This window comes from Nelumbo lutea, chromosome 5, assembly GCF_056320005.1.
Source record: "Nelumbo lutea isolate HS-2025 chromosome 5, American lotus-T2T, whole genome shotgun sequence".
NCBI lineage: Eukaryota > Viridiplantae > Streptophyta > Magnoliopsida > Proteales > Nelumbonaceae > Nelumbo > Nelumbo lutea.
This window is the reverse complement of record NC_142688.1, coordinates 1148344-1170870: the sequence shown is the minus strand read 5'-3', so window position 1 is coordinate 1170870 and position 22527 is coordinate 1148344. Positions and strand designations below refer to the sequence as shown.

Here is a 22527-nt window from a genome sequence, read left to right as displayed (position 1 = left end):
GAACATCCAAAGAGTTGCCTCACGATATCTTTCCAGTTTCCATAGATCAAATCTAAACAGTAAACAGTAGAAGCACTCAAGCACATACCAGTACCCTCCTCCAAGAATCGACCTGGGGATTGTGGCGCTGCGGGTATTTACCTTTTGTAGCTCACGCTGGAATCCATGGACCATGGTTAATTAACAGCCTATACACTCGTATAACCCTCCAGTACGGCGCTACCAAATGGGCAAATAACCCAGTCGAAAGAGCTAATTCTACCTTCTTAGAGTTTTAATCACGTCTTTCCCCTCCCACGTCACGTTCCCACCTAAAATACATATGCGTTGATTGTAAAAGATTGCCCCGCAGTTCTTCTATGTGTACATTGGCATGCATACCCACTAAAATTCTATTTGATTCAACATGCACACAGATTCAGTAATCGTATTCGATGGATCCCATGTATTATCTCCTTTATAACATACAATGCCGTTCAACTAGTCACGAGTAATGAAATTTTATTTTCTCTTCCTTTTTGTCGATCAGTTGATTAAATCGGTGATAGTAACAACTGAATCAAGAATACGACTTCTACCAAATGGTTGAAAGTACCACAAAATGCATGGAAAGCACTCTTAACATGACAGTTCTAAAACGAAAGCTGGGTTCTCACAGTGACATGCTGCATGCAGGTAAACTATTGGTTCCTTGCATCGTAGAAAAAAAACTGTTTATCAATATAAAGAAGTACAGAACTGAAGAGAATGTTAAGGGTTAAATTACCGGTGGTAGCTGATGGCAAATCTCAGTCCAGGGATAGTAGTTTAACAAAAAATCATATCGTATGTGAACAAGACCATTCTCATATGGTCATATAGCAGCTTCTATTTCATCTGAGCCCACGGCAGCCCCATTTGGTGCATCTTCTGCGCGTAGCTGAACAGACACGTCGTCAATGGCAGAGTTCAACTGTTCTATCTTCTCTGCCAGTATCTTCCTCGTCTTCTAAAAAGAAAAAAATAATAATAATTATAATCAATGCAATGTTACATAGAAATATGGTCTCTCCATATCGATGCCAATGTATCCCACATGGCTACAATGTGTACATTTCTTCCCTAATCTACATATGTCCTAATAAGTTTGGATCTTCTACCCACACCCTACCCACAAAACAATGCAGCCGTACATCAGAAACATCTCCTCACTTGTATATTGTCATTCACAGTGAAATGTTCTTGATGTAAGAATGTAATGCCTTGTGGATAGGGTGTGTATAACGGATCCGGACTCCGGTTATTGTTCGTATTAACGTCTCATGTAGTTCTACTTCAAGATTCCGCTCTACCTAGTGATTTCATTAAGTTGTAAAATCTACACTATTTTGAAATTTCTTACAAATTTTGTGATGAATTTCTCATTTTCGAAGCATAAAATCAAATTGCGATCCTTGGTTGACTTGCCAGAAGGTCAAAATCCAAGTTGATGAGACATCCAAATAGAGAGAAGTAATAAAAGGAATTCACAAGAGTAATAAAAGATAGAAAATATAGTGTTGATAACAGGAGAAAATAGGGCATAAGAATCACAAATACATGCAGTTGAAGGATGGTATCATAACATAAGTTGGTGACAATCTTTTAGAAAATGTGGAGTCGTAATGTAATCTAATGGACATGATTACCACTTTGAGCTAGCTTGAAAATTTTTCTAACATCAAGTTCAGTCTTAGTATTTATGGTATAATAAATCATTTGGTTTATCTATTATAACATTTCTGACCACACTTTTCAAAGTGCTAAGACGAAGCTAGGTGATAGGGGCGGGGCACCCTGTTGCATAGGAAATGGTTTTTTTTTTTTTTTTTTGAATAAAAACCATGAATCTTAGGGCAATTCCCTAGTTCCATAGCAAGCAACAACCATCTTTCATTATAAGTCGTCTATAATCTTCATAAAAAATGTATGAACTTCATTTAAAACATAGAACATCAACATACTCATGAAAAAAGGGGAAATGCAAGGTGTATCGGGAAGACAATTTTAAGACATATCGGAATACACTTTGAAAATGCATAGATACAGATGAAGAATCAAGATACACATAAATATGTTAGGAAATTCAAATGTATCCTAAAAAATATATTACTTACAATAATTACACGTTTTAAATTATTGTACATAAGTCATTTAAATGAAAAGGGATTCTTAAATGTCTACCTGTGATGTATGAAGGTGTGAGATTTAAGGTGGGAAGTGGTGGTAGGCTGAAATTTTGGAAGGATCCCTGGTGTTTGGACAGATCTTTAGAAGAGGCTTTTCCCCTTCTTTACCAATGTGCAGCTAACCAGGAAATATCAGTGGCGGATTCCTATGTTTTATCCAATAATACAGTGGTATGGAATCCTCAGTTTAGAAGAGATCTGTTCAATTGGGAAATAGATGGGGTGCTGCAGCTATTGCAGATATTACAGGAACAGTCTATAGATATTAATAGTGAAGATGAATGGAGTTGGACCTGGAGTAGGGATGGCTGCTTCTCAGTTAAATCCCTTAATTTTAAGCTCAGTAGAACAGGGGTGACTGACTTTCCCTGCCATCAAGTGTGGAACTCTAGTTCTCCCTCGAAGTCTAACTTCCTTGTGTGGACAATGGTGCTGAACAAATGCCTCTCAAGAATCAATCTGGATAGAAGGGGTCTTCATCTCCCTTCTCTGTTGTGTTTGTGTGGTCTATTGCCTGAATCCACAGACCATCTGTGCACCCACTGCCCTATCTCTTCCAGAGTTTGGAGACATTTTATAGGGGCTATTGGTCTTTGTTGGGTCATGCCAAACTCAGTTAAAGATCTGCTGCTCTGCTGGGATATTCAAGGCCTGAAGAAAAAAGGAAAATTAATATGGAGAACTATTCCTGCAGATGTGATTTGGGTAATCTGGTCAGAAAGGTACAGAAGAGTCTTTAGCAACAAAATAAAGAGCACTGAGGAGATTGTGCAGCAGGCGGTTAGCAAGCTGATTTCTTGCGTGTCTGTAGCCCCTGATTTTAAAAACTTGAATGTTCCTGAGTTGTTTAGATCTAAATCCATTTGGGTTCTGTAACCTGTTCTGTGATCTGAATAGCCATTTTATGGTTAGTTCTCCTGTTGTAATGAGTCTTTTCTGATTTAATAAAATCTTACTTTACCTTTCAAATAATATATATATATATAGTGTGTGTGTGTGTGTGTGAGAGAGAGATATCGGGAAACAATTAATAACTGTTGAAAAATGGAATAAATAAAATGTGAGAAAACAAAAAATAAAATAAAATAAAATATGGATGTGTATGCATCAATTTTCAAATAACCAATATAAATGTTATGTGTATATATCAATTTATCTTAATATTTATTAGTGTATAAATTTTAATAATTAATTCTAGCATTTATTAATAAATATCCATTAAGAAAAGAGAAAATTTACTTACAAATAATAATGCATATGACCATAACAAACAAATGGGTGTGGCTTAGTGGTGACTTACGGTTGTTAAAACCTGGTGACTAAGGATCAAATCTTGCCATTGTTTAAAGTCTGTAATTTTTATACTAACAAAATGAATTAATAAGACTGGATCATTAATTAGTGGAATTAATGAGAGAGTATCATTAATTAGCGGAATTAATAAGAGAATTCGAATTAGGCGCTAAAATTTAAATTTAGTGGAGTAACTAACTAATTAATGAAAGAAAAGTTAGAATTAAATATAGAAGTATTAAAAAGATTAATGAATGAAGGGACCCAAAAAAAATCAAGTGTAACAGGCTGTATCGGACTGTTTCGGGCCCATATCAGCTGATACAGAGCTGAAACAGCCCAATACAGGCCTGTATCAATGTGATACATACGAAAATAAACGGAACAGATTATTTCTACACGTTCTGTGTATCGAACTCTTATCAGAACGATACGTATTGGCCGATACGACCCGATATGTTGAGAATTTTTAAACCTTATATATGCATGCAAATAATATGTATATGTGTGTACTATGTATATAGCTGGGTTGGGCTCAGGTTGGGGAAAGGTCAAGCTAGGCTTGGGCAGCCCAAGGGCTAGGCCAGGCCAGGTCCAAAAGTTAAGAAAGCCCAAACTTTTTGGCCCAAGCCCAACCCATGTAAAATTGCAAGTTGGGCTGATTAGGGCTCGAGTTGGGCCTGCCCAGATTGCACCCTATTAGATGGTCACAAGAACTCATTGTGTGATCTGGTTTATCCTTTGACTTATGATTATGTGAACTCATTGCCCCACATGTTAGGCTACCTTTATATTTCTTGAAATCCCTAGTAAGGTTGTGGATCCTAGAGGTAGTCTCCATTTTATCATATGATAGCAGGTAGTTCATGTATCCCTTTAGGTACCAACAACAAGCATGCACTGATAAGTGGTTGTATCTTTGTTTAATCGATAAAATGCCTATGTTTTATTGGAGTGTTGCAAAAAAGTGTTGTGACCATGCAAACTAATCAAAACCAAATCCCCCGGGCATGCGCTCACAAGGTGATTTGGTTTTAAATTTAACTATTAGCATGTCTGTGACTTATTGGAGGGCCACAAGAAAGTGTTGTGATCACGTGAACTCATCAAAATAAAATCACCTAGGACTGCACTCACTGGGTGATTTGTTTTTTTTTTTTTTTTATTGATAGCATGTTAGTGTTTTATTAGGTTACAAGGCAGTATCGTGACCATGTGAAATTGTGAAACATCACAACACATCTTAGGATACCTTGGCATTTCTTTTGTGGAGAAAGATAACTCATATTCAAAAAGAGGGAGGAGGGGTGGACACGAGATGTACAAACAGGCCAGAAAAAAAAATAAAGGTCTAGATCAACTAAGATGGCAAAGAGCACTATACAAAAAATCCTCTTCCCAAGCCTTGCTTTGCTAAAACATCAGTACCTTGGACTACCCTTAGGGGGGGAACCCGACTTCAGTTAGCTTCTGGGATCCGGTAGTGGAAAGATTCACAAAAAGGCTTGTTGGGTGGAAGAGAAACTACATATCTCCAGGGGGTAGAATAACCCTAATAAAGTCAACTTTGACTAATCTGCCAGTCTATTACCTCTCAACCTTTAAAATCCCCATAAAAGTGGCCAATAAACTGGAGAAATTGATGACAGACTTCTTGTGGGAGCCAGGGGATACAAAAAAGTACCATTTGGTAAAGTGAGGGGTGGTCTCAAGGAGTAGGGATAGTGGAGGCCTAGGGTTAGGAAACATCAAGCTTAGAAACATGGCTTTTCTAGGTAAATGGTTATGGAGGTTTCCTTTGGAACAAGAGAACCTATGGCATAATGTAATTGTAAGCATTCATGGCATGGCAGACAACGGATGGGGCGTTGGTCTTGATCCTAGGGCAACAAGGGCTTCTCAATGGAAAGAAATTCACAAATTGCTACCTTCTTTCCTCCCGCTGGTCAAGTATGATGCTTGTTTGAGTAACAAAATTCGTTTCTGGGAGGACATCTAGCATGGGGACATTCCTCTCAAAGATAGATTTCCACCTATTTATGCTTTGTCCCTCAACAAAGGGGAAGTGATTTCTTCGGTGCTTGTTAATGAAAATTCTTGGGATCTAGGTTTTAAGAAGAGGGTTGAGGGATCATGAATTGGGCTTAGTAGATGAACTAATCTCACTTCTTAATACTGTTTTCCTGGACCTATCTTGTCATGACAGCAGGATCTGGTTAGAGTCCCCCTCTGAATCCTATACATGTGCATCCTTCTCCGCACTCCTTTCCTCGCACCCAGGAGGTTCTTTTCCCACAAAGGAAGTCTGGTGTAGTCCTGTACCCCCAAAAGTAAGAGCCTTTTGTTGGGAGGTGGTGCTTCAGAAGATTAATACTCTTTATAATTTACAAAAAAGAAGGCCGAATCAATGCCTCTTCCCTCATGTTTGTTGCCTTTGTATGGGAAATGGTGAGACAGTAACACATCTTTTACTTTCTTGTCCCTTTGCATCTTGTGTTTGGGGCTGCAGGTGGACTACTCCCCCGTATGTGACAAGTCTTTTCAACCCAAGTTTCTTCCGACTTTCAAAGAAAAGGGGAAGAGTGATGTGGAGGGCAACAAGAGCAGCCATTCTTCGGTCTTTATGGGAAGGAACAACAGAATATTCCAAGGGGCACAAAGATCAAAAGAACAAATCATCGACTGTGTAGTCATTAAAGTCATACACTGGTTGAAAGTAAGTGATTTATTTAAAGATTTTTCAGTGGATGATATACAAAGGGGCTGGTCAGCAATGGCAAATTCTTCAACCAGACAACCCATCTTTCAGTTCTCTTGGACACCAGCAGCACAACAAAGGGTAAAATTGAATTTTGATGGAAGCTCCTTGGGTAATCCAGGAGCCTCGGGAGCTGGGGGAGTCTTTAGGGATGGGGAGGGCAGAATGGTGGCACTATATTCTTGTCCCATAGGTGTGGGAGACTCTTTGAGAGCTGAAATTTTGGCTCTCCTACAAGGCCTGAGATTTGCCAAGCAATGGGAGTTTCAGAACTTGGAGGTGGAAGGAGACTCTAAATTGTTAATAGGGTGGCTGCAAACAAAGAGTTTGGGTGTATGGAAGTTTCGAGCAAATGAGGAAAATAATCTGTTTGGCAAGGGAAGTTGGAGTAACATTCAAATGGGTAAAGAGATCGGCAAACTCTGTGGCAGATAGCTTGGCAAAACAGGGGACCTTCAGGGAAAACTTATTTTGGGCTGTATTGTAATTCTTGATGTTATTTTGGGGTCAACACTCTTTGTCTAAGTGGTTGACAGTGTAAGATGTTTATTTAATACTCTTAATGAAAGTTACCGTTTTCAATAAAAAAAAAACATCAGCAGTTCGATTGAAATCCCGGGGAGTCCATCTAAAGGTGCAGTTCAGCAGAGAAGACAGCTCAGGAATTTCAGCAAGAAGGTGAGCTATCCCCCACAGTCCCTCATCTGAGTTTTTTCCCACTTGACTTGATGGTAATCCTTGAGTCTTCTTCTACTGCTACGGGACTGAAACGGAACCTCTTAGCAAACCCTAAGCCTTCTAGAAGGGAGCGGACTTCTGCTTCAGAGGCATCTACAGCTTGAACCAGACAACTAAAAGCACACAAGATGTCTCCAATAGAGTTTCTAACAATGCACCCTATTCCAACTGCTGAGAGAGGAAGCAGTGACCTTCTAAAGCTGCCATCAAGCTGCAACAGGTACTCACACTCCCTCCTTGGGCGAGGTAGAGTTGTTGAAGTTGGAGAGGAAGGGGAAGTATGCAGAATCTGCAGCCAGTTTCTTTGTAACTCCCCTCTGCTCACACCATCAAATGTTAGTGGACCAGCATCCATGAGAAAATTAAGGATAAGATCCTCTCACGAATACGATACAAAGAGGAGAAACTATCTTGGGAAATTCTTCTGTTCCTTTCTTCCTAGATTCCCCACATCACAGGTTTCACAGCATGAATTTTTTTTATCAGTGTTTCACAGCATGAATTACTGCTTTCAAAAAGAACTTTCCTCTTTTTCCCATCCTTGGTTTGACCCACTGAGCAACAAAACCAATGACTGTACTTGGAAGAGTCCAACTGTAGCTTCCATCAAGAGTTGCATCCAAAAAAATACCAAAGTTTTCTGGAAAATCTGCAGTTAATTAATAAGTGACCAATTATGCAGTAGGCCTTAGAGATAATTTCTAGTTTTTCATATGTCAGTGGGTTATTTTGTATCGTTTGGGGTAGGAAAAAGGCATGCACTCATTGGGTGATTTGATTTTTCATTTGATTGTTGGCATGTCTGTGTATTATTGTAGGGCTGCAAAAAAAGTGACGTAACCATGTGAACTCATCAAAACCAAATCACCCAAGCATGCACTCACTCGGTGATTTGGCTTTTCATTTGATTGATAGCATGCTTGTGTTTCATTAAAAGGTCACATGAAAGTGTTGTGGTCATGTGAACTCATTGTTCAACATGTTAAACTACCCTAATATTTCTACATTGTCATAGTAAGGTAGTAGACCATACTAGAGGCAATCTCTACTTTTTCATATGTTAGCAAGTTATTAGTGTCATTTGGGGAAGCAACAGCAGGATGCACTCCCTGGATAATTTGGTTTTTCATTTGATAAATAGTACGTTTGTGTTTGGTTTTATTAGAGGGTCACAAATAAATGTTGTGACCATGTGAACGCATCAAAACCAAATCAACCAGTGAAGCTAAAGCATTCACTTGGTGATTTGGTTTTTCATTGGCTGATAGCATGTTGTGTTTTATTGGAGGGTCAAAAGAAAGTGTTGTGACCGTGTGAACTCATTGCTCCACATGTTAAGCTGTCTTTACATTTCTTGATTGTCAAAGTAAAGGAGTGGACCCTCAACATATACTTTTCAAGGCATCGAGGTGAGGCTAGGTGACAGTGGGTTGTAGGTTCTAGTATTTATTGTATAATAAATTATTTCTGTGATCTATTACAACCATTTGCACCTTCTATGAGTTTAAATTTTGCCTCTCTCTCTCCATCATCAATTATATAGTTTTGACGCTAATGGCAAGGTTCAAAATTTCAATACGATACACCCCATATTGAGCATATTGTATCATATTGGGAATTGTCTGAAACCCCAAATAAGGGGTGTTTCGGACTTTTACCATTTTCAAAGGGTAAGCATGATTAAAACCGACCCCCTGATGCAATTTTGGGGAAAAAACTTTAAAAAAAAAAGTAATTAAATAGCGAAAGCCATGGCTAATAGTTTACAGGACAGCATTGTAGTGTATTGTTTTCTTTGATTAGTTACTTTTTCATGTTTTTTTCAAAAGATTATTTTTCATATGTTTTTTTGAAAGACTTCTTTTTCACATGTTAGTAGGTTGTTAACGTGTTATTTGGGGTAGCAACAACAGGATGCACCCACTGGATAATTTGGATTTTCATTTGATTAATAGCATGTCTGAGCAGTGTTTTAAAAGTACAAGGCACAAAAAAATTGCAAAGGGCATTTTGCGCCCGGGGCGCAAGGAGAAAGGCAAGGCACATGTCTTTTTGAAGCAATGTGCAAAATCTGAAAAAAAGAAAATCGAAAAAATGCAAAATAAGTAAAAATTTTCAAAATAAATTAAAAATATTAAAAATAGTATTGATTAAAAAACAAGCTTTGATTTTAAACAATATGTTTTAAAAAGCCTATTAGCTCAAATTAGAATACATAAACATTACATATAAAACATATTTACAGTGAAAATGCAAAAAATAACATATACAACATATTCAAGCATACTAAACTTTCGATTTCTTCATATCTTTCCCAGTTGCATTATTTTAAATAACTAATATGATGATCTTTCATTCCAAATCCTATGAGCCACCTTTCTCTTGAGGCGAGCCCAAACAAGTCCATGTTAGGGTTTTAAATTCTTAATCCCTACAAAAAATGACTTTAATGTTAACTATTCTTTAAAAATATCTTTTATTAAGAGGAATCTGTGAATCATCTGCAATTGCATTGCAGATTTTCTGCTGAGGTTTGGTCCAAAATTGGAGTTTGTTCGAAGCGAAAGGTTGCTGTCTAGAATCAATATTGCAATTTGTTCAAGGCTGGAGTATAGGACTTTCCAAGGGGGGGAAATTGGGTTGGTACATGGCTCCAGCAGCAACTTTTTGGTGCATCTGGCAAGAGAGAAACACAAGAATTTTCAAGAATAAAAGTAGCACCACTGATCCAGTTTTTCAGAAAATTGTGGGCAAAATGTGTTCTTGGCTTTCTGTAAACAAGTTGGTTAAAGATAGAAACTTTAACTCCTTTTTTTGTATATGATAACCTTTTTGTAAATCAGGGCAGGGTGGGTATAGGACTGCTTGGGCAGTGTTTTGTAAATCCCTGTGTACAGCAGCTTGTTGTACATGCTTTCTCTTTTCTTTAAAGATATATTACTTCACCTGTTCTCAAAGAAAAAATATATCTTTTTTTATCAGAAAAAAAAAAAAATATATATATATATATATATATATATATATATATCTTTTATTAGAATGAATGAATGAACAACATTAGCAAATAGGGGGTTCTCGAAGTTTTGGTGAGCAAAGCCACCACATGCTTAAAAACCACAAATAGAGCAAAACCTTGTAAAGGGGTTGCACCCAGAAATGTGTCTCACCTGTATGCCTAAGCATACCTTTTATTAAATCACCAGTCACAAGTAGGTGGTGTGAACACGTTAAGATGTCTTGTATTTCTTGATTGTCAAAGTAAAGGAGTGGACTCTAGAGGCATACTTTTCAGGGGATCAAGGTGAGGCTATGCGATAGGGGGTGTTGGTTATTAGTATTTATTGTATAATACATTATTTGCACCTTCTATGAGTTTAAATTTTGCTTCACTTATCTATTATATAGTTTTCACTCTTAAAGTTTACAGGACAGCATTGCAGTGTATTATTTTCTTTGATCAATTACCTCTGTTTGATGATTTGGAACAAGATAATAATTTAAATGGGTCTACCTATAATAAATTATTTGCACCTTCTATGAGTATAAATTTTGCTTCTCTCTTATCCATTATATAGTTTTGACTCTTATATTTACAGGACAGCATTGTAGTGTATTATTTTCTTTGATCAATTACCTCTGTTTGATGATTTGGAACAAGATAATAATTTAAAAGGGTTTGCATATGCATCTTTTATTGTTACATAAAATAGCATTATATACTTTTGCATATTTCACAATGTTTCCACAAGTCTATAATTTTTATAACATTTCTATATGTCGTTTCTGATATTTCTGACTATGGTTTTCAAGGCACTGATTAGAGGCTAGGCGAAAGGGGGCATCTTGTTGGTTGGTTCAAAGTCCTTTTTGGAAAAAGTGTGGAAGCCAATTATTGAAAGAGTGGAGAAGAGGTTGGGTAGTTGGAAGGCCAAAATACCTTTCTTTGGGGAGAAGAATCACTATTATTAGGAGAATGCTATCAAGTCTACCTATATATCTCTTTGCTAAGAATCCCAACAGAAGTTGCAAAGTGAGTGGAGAAGATCCAAAAATATTTTCTTTGGGAAGGTGTGGAGGGTCCTAAGAAAGTAAGAAGTTCTGATTAGTTAATTGGGAGAAAGTTTGTAGGCTAAAGGAGGGGATTTAGGGAATAGGTGGTTGAAAACTCTCAATAAGGCATTGCTTAGAAAATGGTTTTGGATGTTTGGGTTAGAGAAGGCGAGGGACTCACTTTGGAGGAGAGTGGTGGTGGGGAAGTATGGGGTGATGAGATTTGGGTGGGAATTGAGGGAGGTGTCTACTTCTTATGGGGTAAGTGTTTGGAAAGGATTCATGATGTTTAAACAAGAACTGAAGAACTCAACTAAGTTTCTTGTGGGGGATGGTGCTAGAGTAAGAATATGGGAAAATGATTGGTGTGGAGTTGGAAAGTTGAGTGAGCTGTGTTCCAGGCTTTATAAACTGGCTGAGAATGACATTAGGATTAGTCAATGCTATCAGATGAGAGGTTAGCAACTAGCCTGGTGCCCTAAATTTAGAAGGCCACTTCTTGATTGGGAGGTGGATGACAATTTATTATATAAGAAATAGGAGTACATGAGAGGATGTACAAGAAAGGAAAAGACTTCTCCCGGGAGATTACAAGGGTAACATACAATCACTAAACAAAAAGTCCCTATGAATCCCTGATTTTGCTATATTGTCAGCCACAGAATTTAGGGTCCTAGGGATCCATTTAAGGCTTACATTTAACTGAGCCATAATATCTCTTGCTTCAGCCAGGTAGTGCTTTAGGCGCCAAGGGCCACTATCCTTCTCCTCTAACCATTTAATAGTGTTTGCAGAGTCTCCTTCAATAGTTAGGGATGCAAAACCCAGCCTCTTAGCAATTTGAAGGCCTGTTAAGGCAGCCAAGACCTCAGCTTTTGCAGAGTCCGCAATCCCTAAGGGGGTCCACTGAAAGCCCATCGTATATTCCCGTCTTCCTCCTTGAACACACCTCCAATCCCAGCATCTCGTTATTGGATAAGTTAGAACAATTGAAGCTTTCAAGTTCAACTAGAGATGAACTTTGGTGGAAGAAATATGGGATGGAAGATTCTCTGTGAAGTCCTTTTATTCAGCTTTAATTTAGAACCAGATGGATACAAGTTAGGTGGTTGGTGTTTGGGGTAATCTTGTTCCACCAAAAGTGAAAGCCTTTGCAAGGCTGGTTGCAATGGATGGTATTCTAACATAGATCACCTTAAAAGTAAGGGCTTCAATGGCCGGTATTTGGTACATGTGTGAAGAGCAGGAGGAATCAATTTACCACTTTTTTTCCCTGTAAGGTTGCCGGTTTCATTTGGAAATCCAATTCTTCTCTTTTTGGTATGAGAGTTTTTCATCCTTGTAGCCAAAGTTCAGAGTTAGACCTGTTCACAGACCGGGCTTCAGGCCTGACTTTAACACTGTGTCGGGGTCGGGCTTTGGTCCGGGCCCAGTCAAATTTTAGCAAAAGCCAAGCCCAAGCCCGGCCCATGAACAGGTCTATTCAGAGGAAGCAAGAAGGACAGAGTAGTGTGGAGGTGCATTCCCTTTGTTATCTGCTGGGCCATCTAGAAAGATTAAAAAAAAATGTTGTTTGAGAACAAAGACTGGAACATTGAAAGGCTTGTGGTGGTCATAGGCAAAACAGTGGCAGATTGTGTGCTAATCCTTCCTGAATTTGCACAAGTTAGCAGATCAAATTTGGGGGATAGATTTTGGGATGTGCTTGAGTTACAAACTTGTAATTCTGATTGTTTTTTCTGAGTTGGACTAGATACCTGGTGTTACCTTGAGGCCTGCTCAGATTGTATGTTCCTTTTCATTAATAAAATTTTCATTTTACTACCAAAAAAGTAGAAGTGCACCTTGTCGCCCAAGGATTAAAATAACGATACAATATGCCCCACATCGGGCATATCGTATACGTATTGATGGATCTCAAAATGCATGAATACACTGATACAAAAACATTTTAAAACTTTTAAAATGTCCCAAATATCAAAGGCATTCCTCCAATCATTATAAAATAAAATAAAAAAAAATAGAGTATCAATGATAAAAAATGCACATCAATACCCAACTTTGGGTATCAGAAATATTGATATTTTGATCCTTGTTGCCGCCTAGGCAATGGGACCTTTTTGATTAAAAACCATGAACCCTAACATCCCAAGGTAATTCCCCAGGTTCCATAGCAAGCAACAACCATCATTCACTACTAATTGTCTATAATCTTCATAAAAAATGTATAAACTTCATTTAAAACATAGAAAATCAACATATTCATGAAAAAATGAAAGAAAAGAAATTTCAGAAAATAGAAAGGCAGAGCCTCTATTTTTGTCTTAGGAAAGGAAGAAAATAAAACAATGTATGAAAGAAGAGAAAAGAAAAAGAAGAAAATCAATGTGTTAATTGGATAAAATTTTGAGTTCTTCCATGCTTATGGGTTCAAGTTTTGAATTCTTCAAGGGTTCAAGGCAGTGTACATGTTGATTAAACCCCAACAAATGAGAAAAATAGTAAAAAGAAACTAGTATTTTAACTTAAACTAAATAATTTAGTTTAATGTCTATTTTATTGTTGTAATCTCAAAAAGTTAAGAATATAAAAGTATCCAAAAGCACCATGTAAAAAATATATTGGTGATTAAGCAAGGCGACCCTCCATGAGTGCCTCATCGCCAAGGCATCACCCTGACAACTATGCTTCCAATACATTTGCAATATGAACTCTACTAAGAGGTAAAACTTCCTCAACTTAGAGAATCACATCCGAATTAAAGACGAGCAAAGTAAAGGAACTTTTAGAAAGTATGCTCAGATTAAGAAAATAAAGAACAGAGACAAAAAGAACCAAGGATCAACTATACTACCAATAACAGCAATAAATTTTCACCTGTCCACCATGCCTTTACCAGCATATGGATTGTCATAGCATATATAAAAAACAAATTGAATTGAAACCAAAATGATTAATGATGAAAATAACTGTTCTTTCTTATAGAAAAAATAATAACTATTCTTGCTAAAAAGGTCTGAAACTGATGACAAATTGAGAATATATCCTCACCTCTAGAGCTTTTTCTTCATTATAGATAAACTTTGGGAGCTTCTTCATCAAATCCTTTCTGTCGGCACCAGCTAGTGCTTTACTGATCTATAAGATAATATAATTTGTTGTTAGAAATATTAGCTAAACTATCAATCCAATTAAAGGACAAAATATTTGACAACTAAACTTCCTAACAGGCTGTTGCCTGCAATCTTAGTAACCTCCCAAAAGCATCGAACTAATCTCTGCAGGTTAGGACAACATGATCACACAGATCAAAAAGTACTAGAGTTGGTTCAACAAGGACAAACATAATCATTTACTGAATTCACCACTAGGTGATGAGCTCAGGCGATTCAAGTGTTCAAGAGGCCCTCCGAAGAAGATCAAATAGCCATGACCCTAAAGAATTTGAATATAGAATACTTGAGTAAACTGATTTGGAATATCTGGGAACATACTCTCTCCAAAGGAAAGTCTAAAGCTGTCAACAGTAGATTTTAGATTGTCTTGGAATCATGTTTTGCAAAAGTATATTGCACTATAAATGGTTTATCTTAATTCCTAACTCCTAAGGCTCTATATGCAGGGGTATGGCTGATGTCTCTAAGGATGTCCTATGGGTAAACAGGATCCTCAGACGGGTAGGACTGCCCATATACCTGATCACATAAGCATGTAACTACGTATTAAGCCTCTCACTTTGGTATATTACCCACCCAAGTTGTGGTCAGTGTACTAGAAAACAAAAATAGTAGCATGTGCAGCAATAATGTTTTTTTTTTTTGAGAGAGAGAGAAAGAGAGAAGGTAAAGTAATAATGTGTTAAGATAATCTAATAGGAACTTCTAGCCCAAATTATCACCTGAGGTGCATATACACAGCCTAGCATTCCGACCACTATCCCACCCAATACAAAACCACCAATGAAGCTGCTTGCACTGCTTGTCTTTCCGCCATCTCCACTGCAGATGCACAGAGATACAGCAAACTGTAATTACAAACAAGGTGATTTACAGTGCTTGTTAAATAAGAAACAAACACAGGTGACAACAACTTTGTTAACAAGTGTGAGAGGGATTCAAGGGAGAGGGGAGAGGGGGGAGGGAGGGAACTGGGGAAGACTGAAAAAGCATTTGAATGGTTCACAGAAAACACTTAAAAATAGTACAGCTGATAAAATATGCAGCATAACCTCATAAAACGTAACAGGTACATATCTGACAAAAGAAGCATTGCAGGAACTTTTAAATAGATTTTGAAACATTCAAGTTAACAGAACATGCTTATGATACAAAGAGAAAATCAAATTAACTAGGAAAATATGATACAATCTGCAACAAGTGTTTTTTATCGGTAACATAATCAAAAAGCTTATTGAAAAGTAAAGAAATCAGTTCACACTCCACACTGCAGTTACACAGAAAGACAGAAAACTGTAATTATAAATGAGATGATTTATTGTGCTTGTGAAATAAGAGACAGACAGGGATGACAACCGCATGTGTTTAGATTTTGTCCATGGGTGCAAGAAGGGCTGCAAGGGGGAGAGGGGAGGAGAGGAGGGAGGGATGGAAGACTTTTGCTGGAGAAGGCTGAAAAAGCATTGGTTAGACGCTGGATTGTTCATGGAAAACATTAAGAATAGTATAGTTATACAGCACAACTTCATAAATGCAACAGGTGAATATCTGACAAAAGAAGCATTATGGGAACTATTGAATAGACTTTGAAAGATCCAAATTAACAGAAAACACTGATTTGAAATTTCTTGGATCTGGATTCATCACTCTTCTGGTAAATTCTCCATCAAATTTCATTATAAAAAAGATTTGCAAAATGCTTTGCCAACTCTCAACTCTGATTTGAAATTTTGTTTAAAGCACATTTGGAAGTTGCCTGTTCCTCCTAGATACCAGTTATTTATCTGGCGTCTCTTAAACAAGTTCATTCCTGTCAGAACTCCATTACATCTGGACATTGACCAGAGTTTGTGTGGCCTTTGTAAAAATCAGGATGAAACCTTAAACCATTTATTCATTAATTGTCAGTTTGCCCAAGCTGTTCTTTTCTCAAATCCTTGGAATCTGCATCTGCACACCTTGCCTCAGGATGATATCGCTTCTAATTTTAAAATCTTGCATAATCTTGTCAATAATCATAATCTTTTCTTGCAAATTCTCGGCTGGTTATTTGTCGCTTGGTATTCTATCTGGCAGACTAGGAATGATCTGATTTTTAATAATACAGTTACTAACCCGGAGAAAGTGGCTAAGCTAGTGTATACTCTTTATCATCTCTCTAATCATCCTAGCCCTACTTCCCTGCCAAATCCTCAAAGTTAGAATGTTTTAACCATAAGCTTGACTCAACAAACTGACTTTCTCATTTTCACTGACGCAGGAAAATTTTCTCATTCTCTTTATACTTTTGGAGTTGTTATTGTCTCAAGAAACTTATCTGTATTAAAAATTTTAGGAGGTCGTACTTCTGAAGTCAATTCAGTTCTTCAGGTTTAACTATTTGCTGTATTGCAGGCGATTAAAACTTCAGAGTTGGTCTTTTAATGAAGTTTGCATTTGTGCTGATTCCCAGTGCCTGATAAGCGCCTTCAATGATCACAAGGACTACCCTTGGACTTGCCACTGGCTGTTTTTGAATACTTTTTTGCTATTAGGAAACTTGAACTATGTAAAGTTTATGTATATAAGTAGGAATGCTAACTTAACAGCCCATGCGGTATCCCAAGCTGCCAAAACTCATCCTTCTCCCTTTTTTGTCTGCAACAATTACTTCAATGGGATACCCAGGGTTGAAGATTGTATATCTATCTCTTTTTGCTAATATATCTTAGTTTTACCTGTCAAAAAAAAAATTAACAGAAAACAATCATACAAAATAGAAAAGTCAAAATTAACTGAAAAGTAATATATAATCTGCAACAAGTTTTTTATCAGTAACAATAGTCAAACAGTTTATTGAAAAGTTTAAAAAAAGGGATCAACAGAAATATATATATGCCAAACATCAATTAGAGCAAGACATGCTTATTAATTCATTCCAGGTCAGATGCCCCCTATTCAAGGTCAACCCTTTTAACCCCTCCCCTAGCTAACGAATTAGCAGCAGCATTGCCAAAACCTTGGGATCCATCTCGATGAACCGTTCATGTTGAACCCTAGGAACTTAGAACCTCTAAGTAGATGTCTCGGGGGCCAAGGGCCATCTGTTCTTGAAAGAAACCAGCCAATTACCACTTGACTCTCCTCCCACCAATATTCCACTCCAGCCTGATGAATAGGCAATTAGGCTATTTTCAAACTTTTCAGAAGAGCAAAAAATTCAACTCTCAATAATGTTCCTTTAACCAAATATGAACACAAGTACATCCTCTTGAGTATTGCACCAGAATAGCTAGATCACAATCAAACACTAGAATAATAAGAAAACTAAAGACTGAGAAAATGGATATGGTAATAAGCAATACCTGTACCCAGCTTGAACTGTAAGTGACCTTTTATAAGTTGGAAATTTTGCTTTCCTCTGGGGAACGGAACTGAAAGACAAATTAGTGGAGCTGATTTTCACAAGACACTTCTCTGCTGACTTCAAGGTAAAACCTAGAAGAGGATATGCAACATGTTACTGATATGGGGTTTGGATATAAATTGAAACATTTTTGTGGCCGGGGCTTCAATAATGTGTATATCACATATTTCCCAACTTGAGGTTCCATAAGACCGATTAATGCTAAGGCTGTATTTGTTTGTTCACCATAAAATGGATGAAAATGTTTTTCAGGCTGAAATATTTGAGCTATATTTCCACTCCTTTCAGAATCAAAACTTCGTTTTTCTTGCATTTTACATCAAAACAAATTAGAAGGAGCATAAAACAAAGTTTTCACCATAAAGGGATGGAAATAATAGCTGGAATATTTCGGTCCAAAACATTGGAGTTTATGCACATATCTCAAGTCTAGTCTCTGGTAGAAGTAGATTTGTTCATTTCAAAATCATTTTACTTTGCATTTACATATGGTCTTACTTATGCAAGGATCCACGTAGGACTGGAGTCCATTGGTCCTGCTTCAAGCCTTTTTCACATTTTAGAGTTGCATCGACCATAATTAGCATGAATTTAGCTTTGTGTTGTCAGGTTAGCGTCCAAGCACCGTTCTCGGCATTTCAACTGGCCAACAAAACTATAATACGATTTACCATTACAGCTGTCCCTCACGGAACAACTAGAACTCTTTTCGGTATGGGTATTCAATTTTGACCAAAATCGTCTAAAATTGCCAAACTTAATTACGAAAACACTTACCAAAATTTGACACTCAAGAAACCATACTAGGAATAGTCCAATAACCCTTACTTCAGGATCCCTATAAGTAATTTGCAGTCTCATTCTTACTATGGATATTGTGCAAACTCACTCCTTACCTTCAGCAAGCTCACAGCGTTTATAAACTACTGACTGGAATGTGACAGAATTAACTGGATAACACTATGGACACGGTTGGATTGGATTAAGCATAGAGATCGTAGTCCATCTCCTGACATTTCCATTTAATCCGGCACCAACTAAATCAGAAAAAAGAAGAAGAAGAAGAAGAGGCGGTTTCAACAGTACTGTAAATAACAGAATGCATGAAAAAGAAAGCCAGAGGACGGACCAAACAGCAACGAATCTGAAGAGAAACTAGATTGCAAGATCATAAGAAATCGAGTATATTATCAAAGAAACGGACAAGGGTAATGGGATAAAAGAAGGAAGTACAAATTTCAAGAGGGAAATCACCTGATGATGATAACTGGGTTTGAGAATTGCTGGTGGACACAAATGCATTTCCGAGAGTAGTCATCGTTTAGGAGCTTCCAGCGAGAGCAAGCGATGGGAACGGCGAAACGGGAGTTCTGCGTGAGACAATTTTCCTTTTTTATTTTCCTTTTCTCGATTCGATAAAATCGATGTTAATGGTGGGTCAGTTGGTAAGTTCACTCGCTGGTTGTAGCAGACTCGGATCAAACCCCGCTGCCACCAGGTTCCGGCCTGCGGGTACCCGCCCGAGTCGATTTTTAAAACTCCGTATACAAAGGTTTCAATTATGCTTTTTACGTGATAATTCTAAATCATGATAATAATAATCTAATTATAAATTTTTATAAATATAATTTTTATTTTAATTTTTATTATTAATTATATGTAAATTGAAAAATTCAAATCTAATTACATAAATATCTCATTCAAATATGTGATAATTTGATCGATTTGTGAAGTTCCAAGTATCATTGATAGGCCTATCTGCTTTACTAGAATATTCTTTTTATAATATTTTATTTTTTTTGTTCATTTATCAAAAAAATGTAAAATTTAAATAGAGGGGAATAATGTGAACAGTAGTAATTCAATTTACAATTTAATCGTCACAATTAAATATGGACAAAATCAAAAAAATTTATTATTTTAGTCGAAAGAAAGTTTCACAATCTTATTTATATTTTTAATAGTAGTGTAAATATAGAATTATACATGTGTTCAATTTTTTCTCTATTTTTTGTATTTATGTGTGTAGAAATAATTTTGATATGTCATACTTACATTTTTGTTTAATATGATAATTATATGATATTATATATGTGACTGAATCTTTTTCTTTTTGCAAAATTTATTTATTTATTTCATTTTTGTATTTTTATTATTTATTTATGACATTAAATGTTAACACATTTGACCCAAAAGTTGAACTATTGATTTTTTTTTCAAACATTAAAATCATTTTAATTTTGGTTAGTTTTAAATTATGTATTTCATTTTCATTATCAATAAAAATAGTTATTATTTATTACACTTGTTGTTTTTACATTTTTGTAAATTTCTATATTTATTCTTATTTTTAAAATTTGATTACCTAATTATGGCTTCATAGGTTGATCAATTTGATTGGGATGGTTGAATTTCTTAGCCACCAATTAGACAATGAATGGTTTTGTTTTTTAGTCAATTTTAAAATATATGGGTTTATGTTGTTAAAAATATTAACATAAATCTAATTAGCAGCATTTATTAGCAAAAAATAACTTAAGTATCGGATTTAATAAGAGAAAATGGGAGTTGATAATTTAAATATAAGACTTCATGAATGAAATGGGATTAAATAAGGTGGGAATTAATAATTGAAGTTACATTTTCAACCAATACCATTAAAATTTGATTAAATACACAATTATGGACATTCTATTAATCATAACGGCTAACATTAAAATTGTAATAAAATAACTTTTATACCCTTTCTCAAACAAATAAGTATAGGATAATTTTATTCCAAAAAAAAATCACATTGTATTATCACTTTTATATATAATATAGATTTAACAAGTTACATGTCTCTTTTACGGGGGATTACAATTAATCAACTCTCTCTCACTCTTACCCTATAATTAATTAATATCATACACCCAACGAGTTTGGATTTGTTCTTAACACCAACCTCACAACATATACCAAATGCACCATGAGAAACACCTTCAGCTCTTATATGTTATTATTCATAGAAAATGTTCTCAATACATGGTGGGATGCTGTAGGTGAGTGTGACTAGAGCTCTCTGAGTAGCAGATTCCAATTGGATGGATGAGCTACACAAAAAGGGTTAGCTCAGCCTCACAAATCTCCATAATAAATAGCAGCTAAAAAACAGGGAATATTATCATTACATGTGTGTGTGTGTGTGTGTGAGAGAGAGAGAGAGAGAGAGAGAGCCCATATAAGAAAGAGGTTCTCTTGCTTCCCGGTAAATGTGATGATACCCCACTCTCCAACTTAACATATCACGAGCCTTCCAGCATTCCTCCATAAATGGTCCTTAGTCTCCATGGTCCTTAGTCTCCATGGTACATTAGTCTTCAATGAGGCATGAAATGGGGAGAAGAGAGTCTCCTTAGATTAAGGTTGGATGATCCTTGTAATTCAAAACCACATTATGGGCCTCCCAAGCCCAAGCAGCCCAATCTTCCGCTAGTTTAATGGTATCATTATCAATAAAATATGCTTTCACCTCTAATGTTTTCCGATATGCACCTTTGACAACACATAATGTAGCACAATAGGCATCATTTGATTGAGATGCATTGAAATTAATTTTAATTACATCATCATTTAGACACTTACAAATAATATGCTTCCAACTATTTTTATTGTCTATTTCCCCAATTAGATTGTAGCTCCTTTTACTATCTAAAAACAAATTCAACACACAGTCAAGAACAAGGGAAGGGGGAACCTTTATTATTAAAATTTTATCATTTACGATTTCCATAGAAACCAAAGAACTAAAGCACTTTTATTTTTTCCTTAATTTGATTATTGTTCTCTTCAAAATTATCCAACTTTTTTCCCATTATATCCGAATGTTGTTATCATTCTCATCCGGCCCAACTAGGGAATTATTAGTGGCCACCAGCCATACTTGTTTTGCAAATGCACATTTACTGAATACGTGATCCGCATCCCTGTCATTTTCAGAAAAGGCAACAAGCACCATCAGTTTGGAAACCTTTTATCCAACTTTGTTTTTCGCGGGAGTCTTTTCTATAGTTAAGAAGAAAGAAATATAACGTTTTGATTTTGAAAGGGTTCCTATGTCTCCAAATTCTGTAAGCTCTTATTTAATCCGTCGGTGATATTTCTTGGGACTTTGAAGGGAGCTCATAATAAATCAATGCATCATAACACTAAGATTGGATTCTAAGGGGATCCTAAGCATCATAGCCATAATTCTTTGGAGCCTTTGGGGATGTTCTTTTAGAGATCTAATAGCCAATTTAGCAAAATTTGTTAATTGACCAAAATCCAAAGCAAAGCAAAGTTGTTGAGAATCTCTTTAATTTTCAAAGGAGTAGGAATAGTTGATTTTGTAAAATGAGACAATTATAAACAAATTGCATAATCGAGATGTAAGGACTACCCCTAGATATTTGAACTCCAATTTGGCTACCTGGGTTTGCCATCTCATTCTCAATATTTATAGTAAGAGTTTCAACACGAAAAAACATAAATGTATAGACAGAGGGGGTCACCCTGCCTAATCTCTTTAGTTGTGTAGGTAACCCTAGTTGGAGAAGCATTTATTATAATTTTGTAGGAAACCATTTTTAGGCAAGCCATTACCTACCTAACCCATGTATCGTGAAAGCCATACTTATGAATAATTTTCTCAATAAAGTTTCGTTCAAAGTGGTCATAGGTTTTCTATATGTCAATTTTGCAAGTCATAATACCCGATTTGCCTTTCTTCTTCCTCATAGAATGAATCATTTCATGTGCAATGAGGAAATTATCATTAATTTATTTGTTGGGCACAAAATCACTTTAGAATGAAAAAATGATATAATCCAAAGGAATGGTCTTATAAACCATATTACACAAACTAATTGGTCTGAAGCA

General features: G+C 36.3%; 1 protein-coding gene across 5 annotated transcripts; it reads right to left on the bottom strand.

Annotated features, from left to right (window-relative positions):
- Positions 1 to 555: 555 nt before the first annotated feature.
- On the bottom strand, positions 556 to 19170 carry LOC148849728 (inner membrane localized protein). Of its 5 annotated transcripts, none has more exons than XR_016099353.1 (6): positions 18883 to 19046; positions 17567 to 17699; positions 14945 to 15044; positions 14098 to 14184; positions 767 to 988; positions 556 to 690 (listed from the first exon to the last, which is right to left on the bottom strand). XR_016099353.1 is itself a non-coding variant. In XM_088945281.1 (5 exons), the coding sequence occupies exons 1-5, from the start codon at positions 18944 to 18946 to the stop codon at positions 854 to 856; spliced, it is 516 nt and encodes a 171-aa protein (XP_088801407.1). In that variant the 5' UTR covers positions 18947 to 19170; the 3' UTR covers positions 603 to 853. The 5 variants fall into 5 exon arrangements, 3 of the variants coding, with proteins under 3 accessions (XP_088801407.1, XP_088801406.1, XP_088801408.1); XR_016099354.1 differs by having other exon boundaries at positions 767 to 985; positions 18883 to 19040; XM_088945281.1 differs by having other exon boundaries at positions 603 to 985; positions 18883 to 19170.
- Between the last annotated feature and the right edge of the window lie 3357 nt (positions 19171 to 22527).